Consider the following 22,231-nt stretch of genomic DNA (forward strand, 5'->3'; position numbering starts at 1 on the left):
CGTTTATATAAAAACAACTCATCACAATTGAATCCAAAAAAAGATTGAAACAAACTATTATGAACTGTGAAAACATCACATTTGTATTTTTGAAAAGAACAAAACTCAGAAAAAAAATTTATTTAAAAGATTAACATAACGACATAATCTTTTTTCCTTTTATTTTTCAATTATAACACTATCAAATATAATAACAATAAATTAATACAAAATTTCACTCTATCTTCAACAAACAATATATAAAAAATGGTGATGCTATAGGGCACCCAAGGTCACTTGACTTATTTTAATTAATTCTAATAAAATAAGAAAATATAAATTTTGCATTGGCCTTCAACTTTTAAGTTTATCCCGATACTCGTGTTTTGGAGTTGGCACGAATTTAATAATCGTTAATTGACAGGTATTTTCTTGTTTAAAATCTTCTGGTACGATAATAAATTTATTTACTGAATAAGAAATGGAAACAAATTCGGAGGTTTTGTCCTGACGCTCGAAAAAATATTTTCCTCACCTGTCGCGTAAAAGTCCAAAACAGGCCCAAAAAAATAAAAATAAAAATAAAATTCCCTTTGTTTTTGACCCCGCCTTTTAACCAGCAGGGGGTAAAAATGTGGGAAACATTCTCTCTCTTCACTTTCGGGCGTCATTTATCCACTCAATCAAACCCTTGCTTTGCACTGCAAGGGAGGGTTTGGCGCCACCACGGTTCGATTCCCCGCACCGTTATTTTTTAATCCATCACGTTAAGAGCATGAACAAGTAAGCACAAGCAATCATGTAGCAATGGATTTGTGCGGGGCGCGGAGAAAGAAGATATTTTTCTATTCATGGAGTTCTGGAGTTCGAGTTTTGTCTCTGCGCTTGGAAACTGGAGGTGCACGTGTTCCAAGATCCTTTCTTTTCTTCCCATGGCTTGTGCCGTAATCCATTCATTATACAATTCTCTTCATTTTATTTTGAACTGAAATGGATCGCATTGTATAAAGCTCTGAAAGCTATGCAAGGCTTCAATTTGTGCTCTTTGCTTTTGTTGCTCTGTTTTTGGCCCCGATCTGTGTGTTTCCAAGTGTTTTGAAGAAAGGTACGATCGCCAGTCCTTGGCAGGATTTTTTTTCTCGTCTATTTTTTTGCTTCATTTTTTTTTTCATGTCAAATTTCATTTGCTAACGCTTAGGCAATTTTACTCTGGTGATTTTTATTATAATGGACGTTCAGATGTTTTTTTAGCTTCAATTTCTTTCTATCTTCCACGGGTTCTGTTGCCATTTTTCGTTTTGTCTTTTAATTTTAGTTTCTGCATCGCTACATTTAGAAGTTCGAAGCTTTAATTTCTTTCTGTGTACGTTGTTTTTTGTGCCATTTTTAGTTTTCGACATTCTAAATTTTATATTTGATTTCTTCATGTATTCCATAGGCTTTGTTGCCGTTTGTTTTATATATGGATGACATTTGGAAGTTTTAGCTTCATATTTTTTTGTAATAGTGCACTTTCTTGTAATTTTGTTTTATATTTTTGACATTCAGATGTTTTATCTTCAAATTGCTTATGTAGATTTTGTTGTCAAAGCCTTTTTTTGATATTAAAAAGTTTAAGATTCGATTTAGGCTCGTGTTCAGAAAATTTGTTGCTATTTTCAGATTTCTTGTATTGACATTCAGAAGTTTTTGCGTGAAACACCTTTTCCATTTCTTATACAACACTAATTTTTTTGTCATTAAGTCGTGGTTTTGATTTTTGATTCAGGTTATGATAGCCTATACCTTGCAGTAGTTTTTTCCTTTTTTCTTTTTAGCTTTCTTTTTTTAAAGGGTAGAATTTCGGATTCCAGGTTCAGTAAAATGTTGTTCACAGAACTTTATTTTACGGCTATAGAGATGTTTTTAGCATCAATTTCCTCCTACATTCCATGGATTTCCTAATTCTGGTTTTAATTGTCTTTTACAGTCATTAATTCTGTCATCAGTTTCCTGAAGCTTCTTCCTCTTTTCGGATTCATCATATTTGAACCCTCAGAAGTGTTAGCTTCAATTTTCTCCTGTATTCTGTTGCTTTAATAGCCATTTTCAGCTTTTTCAGGTATTCAGAAGTTCTGCTCCTTTGAATTTTTTGTTTTTTATTTTCTGCAATGCTTATTTGAGGTTTTCTCTTTGGATGAAAAGAATGATCGTTTGTTTCTAGGAGTAATATTTTTGGTTGTTTTTCTACTTCTTTAGTTCCCTTGTCGAATTTTAGATGCCAACCAAGTTCATTATAGTTTTTGCCTGATATCACGTTAAGATGTTTTTGGCTTCATTCATTCATTCATTGATTATCGTCAATTTTATTTTTAATGGTCATTCAGGAGTTTTAGCTTCAATTTTTTTAACACTTAACTAGATTTTGTTGCTACTTCAGTTTTAATTTCTTTCTTTTCACCTTTGGAATTTTAATTTTAACTTATTTCTCTGATTTGTGTATGTTGTCATTTTTAGTTTCATTTTCTGACATTCAGAAATTTTAGCTTTAGTTCCTTCATGCATTTGGTAGCTTTTTATTTTAATTTTGTTTTTTAGTCAGAAACTGTTAGTGTCAATTTCTTGCTTTGTTTGGATATTTTTCGTCATATTCTTTTGCAGATTTGTGTATTTGACCTTGGACAAAAGCTAACTGTGTGTAGCGCCTTGCAATAACATTCTATTTTTTCCTGCAATTGTTCTTTCACAAATTAATGGACAAGTTCATTGTAATTTTGGGCATTTTTTTCACTTTCTGAAGTATCCAGCTTCAGTTTTTTCCGGTATTCAATTTGTTTGAACTTCATGTTTTTCCCAGGTTTTTTTCTTGTGATGGTGGCTATTGTTGTCATTTTGACTTCAATTTTAGTTTTTGAGAGTCGGGAGATTTAGCTTTAGTTTGCTCATGCATGATACAGATTTTATCGTCATTTTTCTTTAGACATTTATTTATTTTTAAACTTACGAGAACAAAGCAGTATTGTTTTATTTTTGTGCTTGTGATTGATTTATTACATTAGCTTTTCATTTAATTCTGGTTGATATATGTAAAAATCTTAAATTGAGCTCAGTTTTGTCAGACTTGGCCTGTTTTGTTTCTTCTTCACGTAAACCTTTTTGATGTATTTTTTTCTACAGGATATGTAAAATTGAATCAGAAGAAAGTCTGATGATTCATGTTTTTTATGAACTGCATGCCAAGCTATCTGGCAGATCCTAGTGACTTGTGTTTAAATTCTATTCACTAGAATTAGTAAATTATATTGATTTGCATTTTTCTGTCAGACCAAATTTGACTCCTGCCTAACTGTTCATCAGCATTCTAAATTTTTTTGCAGATTTTGATTGCCTGTGACTTTCTCAGTACTCATGTTGAAATTGCTTGTTTATTTGTGAGGGATTGGAAGTATTTATTCATGTTGAAATTGCCTGTTTATTTGTGAGGGATTGTAAGTATTTATTCATGTTGAAATTGCTTGTTTATTTGTGAGGGATTGTAAGTATTCTTAATGCATAATATCTTGTCTGTGCTTATGTGATACTTGTTGGAGTTGTAGGGCTAGTTTACAACTACACCACATTTCTTGCTTGTTTATTGAATAACATGTGTTAAGTACATCATTTTCTCTATGAAAATGTCAGTAGATTGGATGTATTTGATATGTTTACATGAAAAATATTCATCTTATTCACTTTAGGGTACAGAATTTTAGTGCTACTAATTTCTAACTTGTTTTGAACAATTGCAAATAACTCTTTGCAAGTCATAGAATTGAATGGGATAGAATGTTTAATTTATGACCTTGGGAGACATTGTTAGGCCTGTGTGGTGCAGTAAGTTACAAAATATTTTACTCGAGAATTTGCAGTCCATATATAATTATATTAATGCTGTAAGTAGCCCAGCTTGCTCTTTTACAGGAAACCTATCTCTCTATGACATATTTTTCTGACCCAATTATAATAGTCTAATGTTCATTGGAAACTCGAAGATTATTTTCTTGGAGGATAAGGAATGTCCTAATATTTTGATACGGTAGATTGCTTATAAGTTTGTTAGATCTAGAGGTATGATTCATAGATTGCCTCCATTTCACTCATGGATATTTCTATCAATCGCTAAATTTGTTTGTTAAGAATTTTTTTGCTGTGACACGTCTGTTTCCATGATGCAACAAAATTCTTCCAGCCTTTATTTTTGTCTGCTAGTAATCTGTACTCTGAATCAACTGTTCTGCATGTAAACATTGTTTGATAAAAAAAACATTTTTAATCCAATAGATTATGATCAAGTTGCTTTTTGAATTTTTCCCAAGATGGTTGATATTGCTAGATTAATTCACGTTTGTGTTTCTCTCGTTTTTTAATACAATTTCATGACGGATTGTAATTGTAAACATCTCTGGCCTGTATTTTCTTAGAGATTCTTGTGTAAGATGATCTGTATGGTTATGAAGGGCTGTACAGGTCTGACTTTGTTATTGCTGAACTTGAAAAACAGGTAGGCTCAAAGAGATTTAGCTCTTATGTTCACAATGAAGACATTAGAGAGCACAGAGGAATCTAGTGCGCATAGAGAAGGCTTTGGTTTACTGTATGGATGATGTATTGGCTGGTTGGATTGCACAAGTATGGACAGTATAAGAACAAACTGAAAATATTTCTAACTCGGCTACTAAACTTCACCCGCATTTAATTACAAATGTGGAGTATGAGATAGGAAATTCTGAGGTAGTAATCATCCTTGCTACCAAAGGTAGATTATACTTAGATTCACGGAATGCCTTTTGAAGATGGATGCATTAGTGTTTTAATGAAGAGTTCAGCTGCAAAGGAGATGATGGAACAGAAGAGGTCTCCTCCAATTTATGCGTCCTCAATCTCATCATCGTTCTTTTCGGAAGAAGTTTGTTTTCCTGCAGAGGTATGTACTCTGTTGACTTGATTACAAGCATTGTGTAAATATAATCATTATGATTGCTAGGAAATTACGTCGTGTATGGGTAGCAGTAACAAATACCTCACTGGAGCTGCATCATATGTCATTGCATGATTTTTAAGAGTTTTTGATATTTCTACTGAATTGGAAGATGTTAGAAATAGACAAATGATGTTATTTCAAAATGCATGTGATTTTCCCCTTAGATTTCCCCTTGTGCTACATTTTAGGCCTTTAACATTTCTCTCACAATTTCAGTCACTTGATTTTGTTCTCTTCTATTAAGGCCATGGCTGTATGATTGTATGTTGGATGCAATGATTTTTGTCATCTTTTTTATGCTTAGTTATCATTTTACTTGGTGATTTGGTCTAAGTCTGGTCATGTTGTTTTTGCAGAGAAAAGTTGGCTTTTGGAAGAAGGAAGCTGTTTCCAATGGCCATGGTAAGTTCAAGTAATTTTTATTTTAATTCTTCTTTTGATGTTGGTTTTTTAACTTTTTAACTTAGTTGTCATTATTTTCCTATCTGCTTAAGCCATCCTAATTCATGATGGAATGGATCGCTTAACTTAGTTGTAAAGGTTTATTTTCTCATCTTTTGAACTGCCAAAGGTTAGCTGTAGATTTTACAGTATATATGTATTGCTGTCTTCAGAATCAATGGTTGAAATCATGACTTTCTTGACTTTGCTTTGCTTATCTCAAATAACGTGTCTTGAAAATCTAAATTAAGGATATTCTTTTCTTATTTTCAATGGCCTCTAATATCAAGTCAGATTCTAGTGATATCTGTTCTAGAAGTATAGTTTAGCTAGTAGAATAGTTTGGTGAATGATGCTTGAGATCTAACCATGTAGCGCATGCATCATTTGAAATAGATATTGAAAATCCTTCAAGCCAACCTTATTTAGATGTGAAAGTTGTGATGAAATTCGAATGAATTAGAGCTGGGTAGGTTTCTAGCATTTCCACCCATCTTTATAAAGCTTACACATTAATTGAGAAATCTTTTTCAAATGAGCAAGGAAATTGGAATATAGAAGAAGATATTCTTTATAAGATGGATTTGTGAGAGAAAAATTATTAAATAGAATCGAAGATACTTAACAAACAGAAGGAAAGGCTTCTAGATCTAGACCATTCTAAGGTGTGACATGGTTGGGGCTATCATTTAGGAGCAGGTTTTGACATTCTCACTCAAAATGAAGAAACATTTGTCTGGAAACTGCTAGATTCTTACAATTGCACCTTCCTTTTCAATTTAATATTCTGAGCTTTCATTGGTATTGCCTTTGTAAGTTTGTTTAGCATAGCTAATATATATGGAGAAAGTCTGTGAATGATATGCTTAGACAATGTGATTCTCATAATGATAATGAAGCTTGTATGCACAAATTCCAATCCCAACATCTTCGTTTATGTATGTCTAGTTATTGCAAACTATCTTTTGAACATCTCTTTTACTACCGGTGTCTGGAGTTCCTCACTAGTGTTGTTAGCTCTTTTTTTGATATGTTGTTCTTGATGTGCATATTATTTTTAATCAATTTTACTTATATCGCTTTATGGACATGTTGTGGGGTGCTATTCACATTTTAGATATAGACTTATGAAAGCTCATACTCTTAATATTTAGATATGAAAATCAATAAAATGCCTGGATAATATTGACAGTCTCTTCTCTGGAGAAAAAAGAACTTGTGTGTTCTCAGATTTTTTTATATTCTGAGATTATGAAACCACATCTAATTGGAGAGAAAAAGTAAACAAGTTTGTATCCTGCATAAGGATCATATTTCTGGCAATTGGAGAGTTTAAAACTGAATGCTTCCTGTGTGAAATTAATGCCTGAAAAAAGTGACTAACCAGTCTCAGATATTGGTTATGTAATAGAATCAAAATAAATAATTGATAAAGGTCTAACGTGACTTTGCAATAATAAGGAAACTAAGATCAAAGGAACCAAGTTTTGGGAAACAAAGTGGCCTTACAGTGTTACTTTATATCGTTGGTACTGGGCTGGTAGGCTGTAATTCCTATTAAATTTAAATGCCAGAGGACTGCAAAGTAACACACATAGAATAGAGATCACAGCTTCAAACTTATCAGGAATAAACTTGTTGACTTCAAGCCGGATAGATTAGGAGTATGAATGTGCTCTATTTTCTCTGTGTAGGTAAATTAGCTTCATTAGCTGTTTAACTTTTCTGTCTTTATTGCCAAGTAGTATACTGTTCAACCCAAATCATAATTTTTTCCAATATGCATAACAATATGTCTGAATTCTGAAAAGACTGTAGAAATTTCTATCTACAATCTTAATTTTTGCACTGTAATCTTAATTTGAGCCCTGCAATCTGCTGCTAACAGGAAATATGGATCCTATATCTGCTGATTAGAAGGTTTCTGTATCAGCTAAAGATAACCATTGTTTCATAGGAGATTGTATTCTGGCTCTTGGTTCGCTCCTGTCTCAGCAATCTGCCCCATCTCAAAGACACGTATGGGTGGCTTGCTCTGGGGTGCATCTGCATTACCTTTCCCATGTCTATCCAAGTTGGCTTGGTCCTGTATTCTACTGTTCCCCATGCCACTGCCATGTGGAATGGATCAACTACCATAATCTTCCTAACTGTTTCAATGTCAAGATAGGAGCTGAAGTACTGAGCAATTGTCTGTGGTGTGGGGTGCTTTCCAGAAAAATCCTGCATCCTGGGGCTGCAGATGTCTCACGATGTCTTCACATGTTTGATAAAAAATATCTCTTGAAAATAGCGAGACTGCCTGTAGAGTTCTTATAAAGGTTAGATAAACTGGATAGGTTTTTTCTCTGGTGGCAACAATTAGATGAAGGGAGTTTAGAAATATGCATGTGTTTGGTTTATTTTTGAATTAAATTTAGGGCATGGATGTTTTTCTATTGTCCTGCTCCTACTAGCTGGTTGAAGAGAGTGATAAAGGCTGAAGAAACATGTCCCTTGACCACCTCTTTGCTCTCCCAGCTATCTATGGCAGGTTTGGTTGGGGTCAATTTGTTTGCTATGGAAATGGCTGACCTCTCCTCTTTTATGAGTTTAGTGGCTTGTGCATTTGGTTTCATTCTGTGTTGTTTTGTTTGGTTTAACAATACAGCTTATCCTAGGCCCTAGGGAATTTTATGGACCTCTGCTGTGGTTTAGGTTGCTAAACCCTGAAGTTTCTGCTCTTTCATTAGTTGTCCAAAAAGTAGGTTTGGCTGGTTTCAAGGTTTGATGGTGCTGATTTTAGCAGTTAAGGGCTGAACGCATAATTATTGCATGTTGGTTTTGCTGTTAGACTTTAGGCAGATACTGCCAAGCCAATTCGTTCATTCTATATGTCATACTTTTTACTGTTTTTTGCCTCAAAGAAATACCAAAGTTCGAATGGAATTACTGTTGTTTCTTTCTAACTGATAGGTTTTTTTCTTTGATCCATAGTTCAAACACTATTGGTGTTTATGGAGCAGCAGGATAAACTTTAGATAACTAAAGATTATTAATAATTTTAAAAGAATGAGAACAAAATTCTGATTTTTTCTTGAAACCTGTTACATCAACAATGTATCAAATTACTTGTTTCATTTTAGCAGGAGGCATGAAGTGGCAGTCCTGCACTTGTAAGAAATATTTGTGTTACCTTGGAGATTCACATGGATACATAATAAATTGTTCTATTTCCTTTTTCAGGGCTAGATTCTCATCCAGCAATGATGGTGGAGGCGGGTAGCAGGCCAAATATATCATCATCTCTAGATAAGTTTGGGAAACAAATGAATGCTTTTCAGACAAAGGCAACTCCTATAGATTGTTTTTGGGAACCTTCAAGAGCAAAGGTTGCTTTTGATTCAAGGTTTAGTGGGCCTTACCAAAAAGCAGGCTTGTCTCCTGTTACTTGGAGCAATTCTGACAGGGCATTAGGAACAGGAGGAAAGACCTATATGCAGTTTGCATCTCTAATAGAGGAGAATGTTGACAAATTAGATTCTAACAAGATTAATGGCGGAAAGAGCCAGTTTTCAAGCTCATTTTCTGACATGTTTGATAAAAAATGTAAGTAGATTTTTTTATTGAATTAGTATATCCAGCACTTTTCTCAGTTTCTAATTTTAGGTATAATCATGCATTTTTCAAAGTCCTTTTAGAGTTAGTAGATTACAACGGACTATGTCTCCATTCAAGAGTTGGAAAATTCTGAAATAGGGCCTTTAGAAAAATGTCACTACCATGTTGCAATTAAATAATATTCACACAGCTTCTAATATAATGAATCTCCTTTCTGTGACCTTGAGATTAATATCTCTACAATCACAGCTTTCATGGATTTTTTTAATTTGTGCATTTTATGTTATTGGCTTTGCTTTGCTAATCAAGACAATTCCTAAATTTTTGCAATTGATTTACTGTAAATTTGATTTTGCTGCAGTGAAGTTATCATTTCACAATTCTGTACCTGATCATTTTGTTGATACTTCTCTAACTCAATTGGATGAGGATGAGCTCTTTGAATCACTTGAGGAGTTGGAGTCACATACCATAGGGAACCTACTTCCTGATGATGACGAATTATTGTCTGGTGTTGTTGATGAGGTTGATTACATTTCCCAGCCTAACAATGGAGAGGAAATTGAAGATTTTGATTTGTTTAGCAGTGTGGGTGGCATGGAGCTAGAAGCAGACATGCTTGATAGCTCCACTGGCTATTCAAATAATAAAAATCCAGATGCATTTGTTGGGGTCTCCTCTTCTCAGCAAGGAGGATCAAATGGTTCTGCTGTTGGGGAGCATCCTTATGGGGAACACCCTTCAAGAACTCTTTTTGTAAGAAATATTAACAGCAATGTGGAGGATAGTGAACTGCGGGACCTTTTTGAGGTACATATCTGTTATTGGTACCATGAGTTGGTTGAATTGCTTCTGAAGAATCATAATTCTCAGTTGGTAGTGTTCATCTTTGGATAGTGGAGTAGAAAACTGTTTTTTTTAGACTTGAATAGTTTGGATGCTTATGTGCACACTTATTTTATGCTTTACTGCTGTTCACAATTTGTTTAATAAGCTGCTAATAATAGGTCTTATGGTGTCCCATTATTATGAAAAATGTGATACGTGCTGAAATGATTCATTTTAGTTTTTTCGTCTAAATGTATTTGTTTGCTTGTATCTTCTTTAGCAATATGGAGCCATACGCACACTTTATACTGCTTGCAAACACCGTGGATTTGTGATGATATCCTATTATGACATAAGGTCAGCACGCAGTGCAATGAGAGCACTACAGAACAAACCTTTGAGGCGAAGGAAATTAGACATACACTTTTCAATCCCTAAGGTATGAGAGATGTATCCTACTTTCCTGTGTGTGTTTTGGATTATCAATTATTGTTTGTTTTGTGTGACCTGGTCTTTTCTATTGTCAAATATTGTTTTTTGGTTATCTACTTTCTCCTGCCAATGTATTTTCTTTTTGGTTGATTCATCACATTTTGTTTTAGATTGCCACCATTGTATGGGTGGGTGAGAAATTTAAGTTTGATGTATTGCATTTTTCTATGATGGTTTTGTACTAGTTATGTCATGTATTATAGATTACCCTGGAGTTTGGACAATCCGTTTTTCCTTTCTCAAGATCTAGATTGTCTCCTTTATGTAGTTCGAGTGCTTCAAATTGAATTCATTGCATTTAGTCTTAATCTACCTCTAGATATATGGTTGCTTAAGTGGAACATGCTATATCAATTCAACTGGCTTGATGAAATAAGGCTTTTTGATAGTAGAACCAAAGAATCGTAGAAAGGAAAATTAAAATAGCATTAATGTTTGTTATGTGTGACCTGTCATTTTTTATCGTTTAAGACTGTTCATTGGCTCTCTATTTTCTTCTGCCCATGTGCTTATTTGTTTTGTTGATTCTTCACATTGTGTTTCAGATTACTGCCTTTGTATGAGTGGGTGAGAAATGCAAAATTGATCTATTCCCTTTTTCTCTATTTGTTTTGCTTAACATGTGTTATGTACTATAGTTTACAAGCTGTTTTTTCATTCTCAAGCACTTAATTGTTTGTCTTCTATATAGTCCACATGCTTTGTATTTATATTCATTGCATGTAGTCTCAGTTTTCTCCCTCTATATATCGCTTAGATGCAACTTGCCACATTAATATAACTGGCCTAACGAAAAAAGGCTTTTTGACAGTAAAACCAAAGAATATGAGAGAAGGAACTTAAAATATATATTTGTTTCAGGATTTCAGAGATCAGTTTCATTGAATTTCCGGTTCTGTTTAGATGGCTCAATTAGACTTTTCAACAAATAGTAGTGTGTTACAGTTGCTGGGAATAATAATACACTTTTCAAGATTCATCTTCATTCTTTTTTAAGGAATCATATTATGGAGCGTTCCTATTTTGTTTGCCTTGACAGGTTTGATAGATGTGAGAATATTCATGCATTGTATCTTCTGAGAAAATTTCAGAGTAATTATCTTTACTTATAGTAGCTCTGTTTGACTGGATTTCTGTTACAATTTTTAACAGGATAACCCTTCAGACAAAGATATAAACCAAGGTACACTTGTGGTTTTCAACCTTGATCCTTCCGTTTCGAATGATGATCTCCGACAAATATTTGGTGTCTATGGTGAAGTCAAAGAGGTGAGGTAGCCAAGATGTTCAGATCAGAACTGTCAATCACCAGATTTCTGACAATTATTTCTAATTTCATAACATGCATTCCTTTACTAACTAAAATTATGGTAGGAGACGAATATATATTTGTTGGTGGATTGTCAGTAATGATAAGATACAAAAGCTTCATGTTTCTTTACTGACTAATTTGGAGGTGCTTTCAACAGATTCGAGAAACTCCACACAAGCGTCACCATAAATTTATCGAGTTCTATGATGTTAGGTCAGCAGAAGCAGCCTTACGTGCTTTGAATAGGAGTGATATTGCTGGCAAGCGAATAAAGCTAGAACCAAGTCGTCCTGGTGGTGCTAGACGGTAGTATTATCAGAGCAATTATCACTTCTTACAAAGAAACTGTTTTTTTTCTCTGTTCTTTTCTTTTTGTATTATAATCTACAAGGATTCCCTTTCTGATTTTATGCCAGAAATTTTCCACTTTCAAATTGTTTTTGGTGTGATGTCTAATTATGATATTATCAAACAATGGCCACAGACAGTGATGGACCCTGAATATTGTTTTTGGGAAGTAAGTCTCACTTAGGTGATTCTGGACAAAAAGGCTTTTCTTTTTCTATATTTAGATCTTCTCTGTTAATTCCTTTAACAGGTTGAAGTTTGAAATAAAAGCACAAACGCTTGAATGAGATGCATTCTGTCTCTGGAATATAACTTATACAAAGGCTAACATCAACACATTATAGAAATGCTTTTTATGTCTCAGATATGATGGGGATGTTAAGGGGTGTCTTGTTTTTATTCAGAGAATCAGCTTCTATAATGCTAAAGAAAGAGTGACAAATATGACAAATATCAACTCTCTTAAAAAATACTAAATATCAAGAGCTATATGGGCATTATAATATATTGGTTTCTATTTGCAGGCCTTGTTATAAACATATGTTTTTATGAAAACTTTTGCTTTGGAATACAAGCTTGCTTCCTTGCAACTTTCAGGCTGCATAAACCATGATATTTCTTTTCTACTTAAAGCTAAAGACCCTTGACACACTTTTACTGTGTAGAACTATATTAGTTGTCCAGGGAAACAGGGCATGCATCTTTGAGTTGTCTTATTCCTGGAGAAGTGAACACGCAGTAAATTTACCTTTCCATTTAGAAGCGCAGAATTTGACATGTGAACTTTTTGGAGTCCTTGTATGAATACTACTCTGCCCGTCTACTGCCATTCCTTATATTAGTTGTTCACTGGCTTTTCCCTGAATCGAACATGCTAGTCTATCATCTGAATGTGACATATGCTCTGATTGGACCTGTGAAGATGCCATGTAAAAATTGAAACTGGATTAAAATTTCCTCTGTTATTACTTACTGAATGCAACTATTTTCATATTTTGTTTTTACATATAGAAGGATGCAGATAATTATATAACAGTATCAAAGCTAGTTAAGTATTTAAAAATTTTAAGTACACTGCAAACAATAATGATAATCTATGCTAGAAGACGTATTATTACGAGTTGTACTCTTCATTAAAATTTTGATGCAAACCATTCAAATGGACTAAGCCTTAACAAATGGACAAGATCATGAAAAAATTAGCAAAATATGTAAGGAGATAGGCTCAAAGACATTGTAATCCTTCCACCTCTCCATCAACATAGAAGATTAAAAAAGAAAATTCACAAGCAGTCTTATCAAGTTTGACTCAATTTGGTTGAAGAACAGAGAAACAACTTTCTATTTTGTGAAAAGAATAAAATTTCAACAGTAATTGTACACCTTGGGGAAACACCTCTTTGTATAATATTGTATATACTAGAGGCAAGATTAGTAAATGCCTATACATAACTTAAGGGTGCTACAGAAGGCTCTTCCTAATCACACTTTAGAAGCCTTAGATGATGGTGAGCACAATGTGAACTGACAACTGTCAAGAATTTAACATTACAATATTAATTTAGTTGGGAAGTTTCTGAAGGTATCAAATACTGATTGATGAAGAAGATCTACAGCCTTATATTCAAGAATTTTTGATTCCCAATTTTTTATAAACATTCAGCCAATGTGATATCCTTAGCTTTCAAAATGGTAAATTCCAAATGACACCTCAATCCACAAAGTGAGACTTTAACAATGATGGCCATATGGAGAATATGTAGATTCCATTCAACAAGGAGGAGAATTGAAAGAAAAACAAATAACCAAAAAAAGAAAAAGAAAAATAGGCAAAATACACCAATTGTAGAAGTTTCTTCATGAGGGGATGTCAAATAAGAAACAAGAATATAACCAACTTTACCAAACAAAATGGTAGTTTGCAAAGTTAAGAGGAACCGATCCTCAAAATTTAGTTGGCACTTGATACATAAACTATTTCAGGAGCTTTTATCTCAAGAACTAAGATCTTACCAACCAAAAGCAACAAACTTACAATGTTTAAGCTTGGAAACTCCCAAGTGGTATCACTAGGATCCATGCAGCTAATGCCAAAATTAAAATCAGATTGTTGCCAGGAATCTCCTGCCACTAAACATGCATCCTAGGAACCGTATCCTTTAATTTCATAAGGTAGAGAGATACATTTTTATGCTTACAAGGATAACTCCAACCACCTAGTATTTTACTTTCAAAAAACTAGAATTAAATAACAGACCAACTCTTAGGCCATACAAAATCGTGAAAGAAAAGGAGTAGAAGAATAAGTATTAGAGCCATAGAACCTTATAAATCTGCATTTGATCCATCAGCTCTTCTCCTTTCTGAGAAGATCAACACAATGAGGCTATGCGGACTTCTAAAGTAATTCTTTGAAGCGATGTGCTCCTATATGCTCCATAGGAAACCACTGTCTAAATCCAAAATAAATCTATGAATTATCTCCATTTTAGATTTCTGTGAGAACAATTCTCATAAATGTTACATGCCTAGAAACATCATATCGTTTTATGTAACATAATGAACTATTTTGGTTTAAAGACTTAAGTTCATATTTTGCAATGCTGTGTTGAGGCATTAGGTTCTCTGGAGTATTGCATTTGACAATGCAACTGGCATTTATTGGAATAGGCCCCACTTAGTGGAATGAATAGTTAAGGTTAAATTTCCCTCCTACTATATATAGAGATTTCCCCATCCTTAGTATAGTCTATTTCCAATATCAATACAATTTTCTTTTGCAAAGAGAATTTAGTTGTCCATAATTGCTCTAGATGTGTAGGCATCTCCAATCCTATTTTGTTTTTACAATTGGAAGTTGTTGTCATCTATAGGTCATTTGTCGAGTTTGAGATGTTCTTCTTCATGACCCTAAAATCTGAACAAATTGTATCTTTTTTCTCAACAGTTTGATGCAGCAACTGTGTCAAGAGTTGGAGCAAGAAGAAGCCCTTCCACAACGGCAGCAGGGGACTACCTCCATGAACAATTCACCATCAGGTTTTTATCTGATTAGTTCCAAAGACACTAGTTTTCGCAATATACAGATAGCCATATTGTTTGTTGAATTAGTGAGAAGAATCACCAAACTTAGATATTTATTTTTCAATATTGCTGTAGGGCCAAATCCTCATTGGGGGATGTCGAGCTGTTCTGTTGATAGTGGAGCCATGCAGACATTGCAATCCAACAATCGTGTCTCGCTAAATTTGTTCATGGAGAACTCATTACATGGGGTACCATCAAGTATTCCCCACAGTTTGTCTTCTCCCATTAGAGTTGCAGCTATAGGGAACCATTCAGGGCAAGCTGTACAAGGAGAACCTGTTCATTCATTGGGTCATATTAGTCTTGGAATACATCGACTGCCAACGTATCATCATCAGTCACTCCCTGAATACAGCAATGGTGTTGTCAATGGTCTTCCTTACAGCCCTGGTTCAGTTTCAACAGTGACAGCAGGCTTGGCATCAAGGCCTCCTGAAACAATTGAAGGCAGGCATCTGAACAGAGTTGCTTCAAATAATATGAATAACATGGCTTTTGATCATGGCGATGGTGGTGAGTACATCATTGATTAACTGGCTTGTTCAATTCTGTTAAATACAATTTTGAGGTATAATAGAGGCTTTCTTATTTGCTTCATTTCTTGTAGATTTTGATTAGTTTGATAATCTGCTGGCAGTTTTTGGAGTAGCAGCAAATGGTTCTTTTCTAAATACTCATTCAAGCCCAAATGGAAGTAGTCCTTTACCTGGTCACCAATTTGTTTGGGGGAATTCTAATTCTTACCATCACCATCCACACAGTCCAATTGTGTGGTCAGCTTCTTCTTCATATGCACCTGGACTGCCTGTAAGGCCACAACCACAGCCACAACCACATGGTTTTCCAGGTAGTCAGGGTCATCTAATCAATGCGGTGTTACCCTCACATCATCACCATGTTGGTTCGGCTCCTATTACTGATTTCTCATTACTAGACAGACGGCATGGATATATTGGAGAATCTCAAGATACTTCTCTTTTCCGTCCTGGGTCACTTGGAGCTGTTGGATTATCTGGTGCACATGGTTTGCATCCTCTACAACTTGGTGCTCACAGTCTCATGTCTCAGATGGGTGCCAACAGTGTCGTAGATCCTGGTGTTTCTTCACCAAACCTGGGAGCAATTCCTTCTCAACAAAGATGTCACCTATTTCCTAGCAATGGCTCACTGATGTCTATACCTGGATCCTTAGAAAATGCCAATGATCGTGGAAGGAATCGTAGAACTGATAACAATGCCAATCAAATTGATAATAAGAAACAATATCAACTTGACATTGATCGGATATTGCGTGGAGAAGACACTAGGACAACACTAATGATCAAGAACATTCCTAACAAGTAAGTTACATATTAATGTCATAAATATTAAAGGTAGTTTTTATAGGTTCTTGGGAAGCAACTCTTAGAGAATCTTCATTTTGGGTAAACTAAGAAGTGGAGAGAACTTAATCTGCAGATACACATCAAAGATGCTGTTAGCTGCTATAGATGAACATCATCGGGGAACATATGACTTCATTTACTTACCTATTGACTTCAAGGTAAGACTTTAAGATCAATTTCTTTTGTCTGGTTTAAAAGCTGTCAGTTGTTGTCGTTAGTCTTTTACCATTTGTTTTTCATAGTAGTATGAGATGCTGATGATGAGTGGTTTATGTTATCATTGGGTGTGCCTGATTACTCGCACTTGGAATTTTACAGAACAAATGTAATGTTGGCTACTCATTTATCAACATGATCAGTCCTTCACAGATTGTACCATTCTTTCAGGTAGCAATCTCCTATATCTCTCTCTTATAAACCTTTTTTTTTTTTTTCAACTCTTTTCTAGTTCTGCATGCCATAGTAAAGTGTGATCTTTATGCAGATGAACACTCCCTCATTTGTTTAGTGTGCTTTCAAAGATGTTCATAGTTCATACATATGTTGCTGGATAAAGGGCATCTGCAAAGTTTAGCTAAGGAGACTAAGTAGTCATTATGTAGGTATTGATGCTGATAGTTTGTATTTTGCAGGCTTTCAATGGTAAGAAATGGGAAAAATTCAATAGCGAAAAAGTTGCCTCTCTTGCATATGCTCGAATACAGGGGAAAGCTGCTCTCATAGCACATTTCCAGAATTCAAGCTTGATGAATGAGGACAAACGTTGTCGCCCTATTCTTTTCCATTCAGATGGTCCAAATGTAGGTGACCAGGTAAGCTTATCATGTGAGTGCTAAATGAACATTTTGATAGTGACAACAAATTCAACATTGATGTGATTAGGATCATGCCTACTTTGTGTGTTTATGATTTTTGGCTTGATGATTGCTGACCTTGCATTCTGGTCATTATAGGAACCATTTCCTATTGGAGTCAATGTACGTACAAGGCCTGGTAAAAATCGAACAAACAATTGTGGAAGTCATCAAGGCAGTCCTACCAATAGTGGGAATGGTGATGAGTGCACTAATGGAGTTGAATCTTCTCAGAGTTATTTTGATAAGGAGGGAGAATGATCAGTCTGTGGTGTTACAGGTACCCATCATCTGAAGTTGATGACACAAGGAGTGGCACAATCAGTAATGGGACTGGTCATTTATTTAAGCAGAACAAACATCTGTTACGTCAGAAGGGGTGGCACTATCAGCAATAGTTCTTGGTGTTGACTGCTGGGTGGAGCCCCAAACATTTTGTTTCTTTTCTGTTCTATAGGAACATAAAAGAGTCGTTTTTGGAGTATTTACTTTCTTGACGCTATCTAAGTGCATAGTCAAACTTGCTTCTGCGGTGCTCTGTAAAAAGTGTTTTTTGAGTGTAGTTATTTGCTTTACCAGCAAGAGTATTCCAGGCTATTTAACAGTTAAAAGATAACGTGGCTTTTCTTTTAGCTGACTAAGCCTGTGGCGCATAATGAAATGTACAGGAGAGCTGAGTTTGAACAGTTCATTTTGATTCCGAAGGATGTTGTCATTGAGAGGCTATAATGTTTAGCTCATTCTAAGCATGTATTGAGCTTGGAATTCCCATTTTGGCCCATTTTGGCTGAGAGCAACATTTTGAGTTGTATTATGCAGGCTCATTTATCGTAACATTTGTATTGTTGAAGTTATTGGGTTTACGTTCCATGGGACCAGCATGAAAATATTTCATTGTTGGAGAGATTGGAGCATGCCTTGTTCCCAGTTGTTTGTGTTGGCAAGCTTTAAATGCTTCACTTGTCTTTTATTTTGTTGAACTCGGAATTGTTCCATAGTTTTAATTTGTTTTGGGTACTGTTCATTAACTTATTTTTAACATTTTATGCATTGGGGTCTGAGTAGCATTGATTCTAGTTAATTTTCATTTAACTAACATGCTCTAGTCCTAGTAAGGGACTAGTTCCATGATATTATAGATACCCTTGTGAAAATCGAGTGCAATTATGGAGCAACATGATTAGCCATCATTTGTTGCCTATTTTATGGATGGCTTTCTCATGTTTATCTCTCTGCATTTCTCTTTGAATTTTCAAATCAGTGTGGATCGACCCTCATTTGTCATCTTGCCAAGCATCCAAGCCAACATCATGCAATTGTCAGTGGGGGTGTTCACTGACTACAATTATAAATGGAAACCTAGGTGTTTAATTGTTGCTACATCTGTCCTTGGATAAGTGCTTATTGCCTGCTGACTGTAGGCAATTGCTTGTTTGGATAGAGGAGGAACTTCTGTATGTTTCCAGTACTGCTTTTTGGCTGAATGCAGTGCTCTGTTTGTTAACTGTAGCAACTGCTTGTTGCAATAGAGGAGGAACTGAAGTACATTCCTCATACTTATTTTATGCTGAATGTAGTATAATTGCAATCCAAATTGGGGTGAGGCATTAACGGGAAAAAATCTCTCCTTGAAGAATTCATATGTTGTCTATCATTTTGGGTAGTGAGAAGCTTTAAGCCAAAGAGTTTGTTATGACTATAATAATTTGGGTGCTCTTATGTTTGGATTACTGTTTATATGCTGATTGACAGAAACATGGCAGATATATTGCTAATGAACATGATACAATTTTGAGAAAGAAAAAACGATTATTAGAATTAAAATGCCTAAACCGTGGGTAAAAGAATTAGAGAAGTATAACGTCCAACACTATTTGTAAGTATAAAGTGTGTGCTTAATGTCTCTGATTGACCGATATGATTCTCAAGCATGTAATTGGTGACAATCTATAAATGGAATCGCTTCTGTCCGAATATAAAAGATTTAAGATAGAAGGTATGAAGGCCCTTGTAACAATTTTTTTCGATATGATAGAAGTGAGCAGCTTGAGTCAATAGCGTCAATAATTAATATCATAATTTTGACACAACTTCCAATCTGCATCATGGTTTGAGTTAACATTGTACTGAATTGGCATGAATCACCTTAGAAGTTGATATGTAATGACTACTTGAAGGTGCAAACAATGCTTTTAGCTCTAGCAAAACTGTTAGCCAGAGTTTCTAAGCTAAGAACAAAACACAGAGAAGGCATCTCTATATTGAGCACATGAATTTCTTGTCCATATTGAACAATTTGTTTTGAGCATTTGTTTGATGATCCCTGCCTACTATCTCTTTTTGGAGGAAGGATTTTCCCATGTAATACTGAAACACGCAGACTTATTGGAGGTTGACTGTTTTTGAGATTGCATTTTTTTCATTGGTGCCTTATTTACCGTTGGGAGCTAAGTGATCTATGGATTTTTACAATAAGACAATGAAAAATATGAGTAGATGACTAAAAATAAAGTCTTAATGAGGCTAGCAACTTTTCAACAGGCCCCCTTGCTAAATTTGATTGGAAGAAGTTGATAAAGGCCTTCTCAGTGTTTGCTTCCATCAAGATGCTGAAGAAGCAACAGATCACCTCATCATCACTGTACTTTCGCCACCTAATTATAGGGGAATGTGAAGAATACTTCGAATGGGATTTGGGTTAGTCCAAAGAATCTCGAATGTTGCACACGTGCTTCAAACTCTGATTAAAATATGATAAAACTCATTGGCTTACGTGTGTAGGACGAATGGAATAGAATAATATTTCAGGGGAATCGGACAGTGGAATGTCTTTGAGACCAGTGTAAAGTAATCTAAAAGTATTCCAATATTCACAATTTGAACCTTATGTGAAAACAAAGGGATAATTTAAAAGGTGATAGTGAAATTTTTCGCCATTGAGAAAGATGAAACTAAAATTTGGTGCCGCGTTAAGAGGAAATCCTATAGCTAAAGGGGGAAGGTGAATTTATTGATCTAAACATCTAAAGTTCACCAAGTATTAGTTTTGGACAAGATTATGAAGATTTTTGTAAAGTCTAGATTTTGTAATTTTTTTTTTGAGTGGAATTTGATGGTGTAATTATTGAACCTCTCTTAAAATTATATTTAAATTTTGATTAGTTCATGGTCTAAACTTTGTAATAAATATGTGTATTTTGAATTTCGAGCAATGGGCTAAGAGTTATGATCTAAGTAGGAGTACAAAATTCAATTTTTTTTAATAAAAAAAGTGGCTTTATCTATTTCTCTTTCAAAGATGAAAAAAATCTCTATTATGTTTGTCTTTATCTATTTATCTATCAAAGAATGAAACAAATCTCTATCATGTCCTGACTCTTTAGTTTTCTCAAAAAGCTCTAACCTAATATTTTTTAGTAAGTTTCTCTTTCTTGTATTGTAAGCTATTTAATGATTGAATTCTAAGTATATAAGCAAGGTAGAAGGCATTCATTGTCCATCTCATTTTGTTTGAGTGTGTTCATTTGCTACTTGTAATACATTAAGTTTTTAAACTATTATATTGTCGCTTAATAACCTAATTTTATCTATTTAATATTAATAGATTTTAATCACTTTTGTGTTACAACTTGGGCTGAAGATAACATGTTTTTATCCATAAAATGTTGAAGCTATGTCTCTAGTGATCACCAATAATGGATTCTAATTTCAGCTTACTATTGCAACCATATAAAATTACCATCTAGCTTCTAAATGATACACAAAATACAACATTAACATGTTCAACAACTTACAACATTGTGGAAACATGAAAAACATAACTCATACACATGAACAAAAACACACTAAGTTTGCCTTGGAGAAAACCTTAATAGACGGGTGAAGAAGTCTAGCAAGAGTATGCCAAAAACATCTAATTCACTATTGTAGGGATCTTTACAAGTGTTACAATATGTCTTGGGCTAATTGGGCTTTATCAAAACTTAAAATATTTTTCACATATTTTCGGTAACCTTGCAACCATTAAACCCTAACTCTTTCCATTTATAAGGGATTTGAGAATCAAACAAGTTTTCTATAGATCCAACCATGTAGAATTAAGGTTTAGAATAGATATAGTTTTTTTTGTTGAACCCACGACAAGATTGAGAGGAGGGGGTGAATCAGTTCGAAACACTTCTAAACTAATCTAATAGATATTAAGCAATATTAACAATATTGAAAACATCAACCATCAACACATGAACAAAAGATTTACATGGAAATCTCAATAGGGAAAAACCATGGTGAGAATCATACTCACAATATAAATAAAATTGATTACAATGTTTTAGGCTCATTGCCAAGGAGCATTATGCACCTAATTGACTTGCAAGACTAAGGCGCACTACCTTGGGGCAAGATACATGGACTTGCACAACTGAGGCTCACTGCTTCAGGGCAAGATACAAAGAAAGATGCCAAAAGACCCACTGTCTTCAGACAACAAAAAGAATAGAAAAACTGATATTAGAAGAATCTCCTGAACATGAAATTGTCCCTGAATTTATATGTCAAGCGACTAATATACTAGCAACAATATCTGACATCCACCATTGTTTTAGAACACTGTCACACTAAATATATCACCTTCAAAGCTCTTTACAAAATGTCTTTCGCACACCCTTAGTATCAAATATGCTTGCACATCATTCACATTCACTTCACATCAATTCACACTCTATCCCATACACAAATCTTGCATTTGCACTTTTTAAATACAAGTTAGATAATCAAAAACCTAGTTGAGGCTCGACCACAAATAGAGTAAATAGTATTTGCACAAATTAGGCCACCCAAACCAAAAATACTCAAAACAGTCCACTATAGGAGAAATAAGAGACCCGAATCCATCACAATACATCCT

The 22,231-nt window shown here is 34.5% G+C and overlaps 1 protein-coding gene across 4 annotated transcripts; it reads left to right on the forward strand.

The window, feature by feature from the left end:
* The first annotated feature begins 618 nt into the window (after window positions 1-618).
* Window positions 619-18,305, forward strand: LOC131061009 (protein MEI2-like 4). Of its 4 annotated transcripts, none has more exons than XM_057994515.2 (15): window positions 619-877; window positions 4,499-4,921; window positions 5,335-5,380; window positions 8,645-9,007; window positions 9,381-9,829; window positions 10,128-10,286; window positions 11,492-11,608; window positions 11,809-11,957; window positions 14,947-15,038; window positions 15,159-15,599; window positions 15,724-16,426; window positions 16,545-16,629; window positions 16,790-16,858; window positions 17,104-17,296; window positions 17,425-17,561. In XM_057994515.2, coding segments are annotated over exons 2-15 (3,012 nt in total). In that variant the 5' UTR covers window positions 619-877; window positions 4,499-4,777; the 3' UTR covers window positions 17,427-17,561. The 4 variants fall into 4 exon arrangements, with proteins under 4 accessions (XP_057850498.1, XP_057850496.1, XP_057850495.1 ...); XM_057994513.2 differs by having other exon boundaries at window positions 620-1,084; window positions 17,104-17,283; window positions 17,425-18,305; XM_057994512.2 differs by having other exon boundaries at window positions 620-877; window positions 17,104-17,283; window positions 17,425-18,305.
* Window positions 18,306-22,231: the final 3,926 nt, after the last annotated feature.

This window comes from Cryptomeria japonica, chromosome 9 (assembly GCF_030272615.1).
Source record: "Cryptomeria japonica chromosome 9, Sugi_1.0, whole genome shotgun sequence".
In the NCBI taxonomy this organism is placed as follows: domain Eukaryota; kingdom Viridiplantae; phylum Streptophyta; class Pinopsida; order Cupressales; family Cupressaceae; genus Cryptomeria; species Cryptomeria japonica.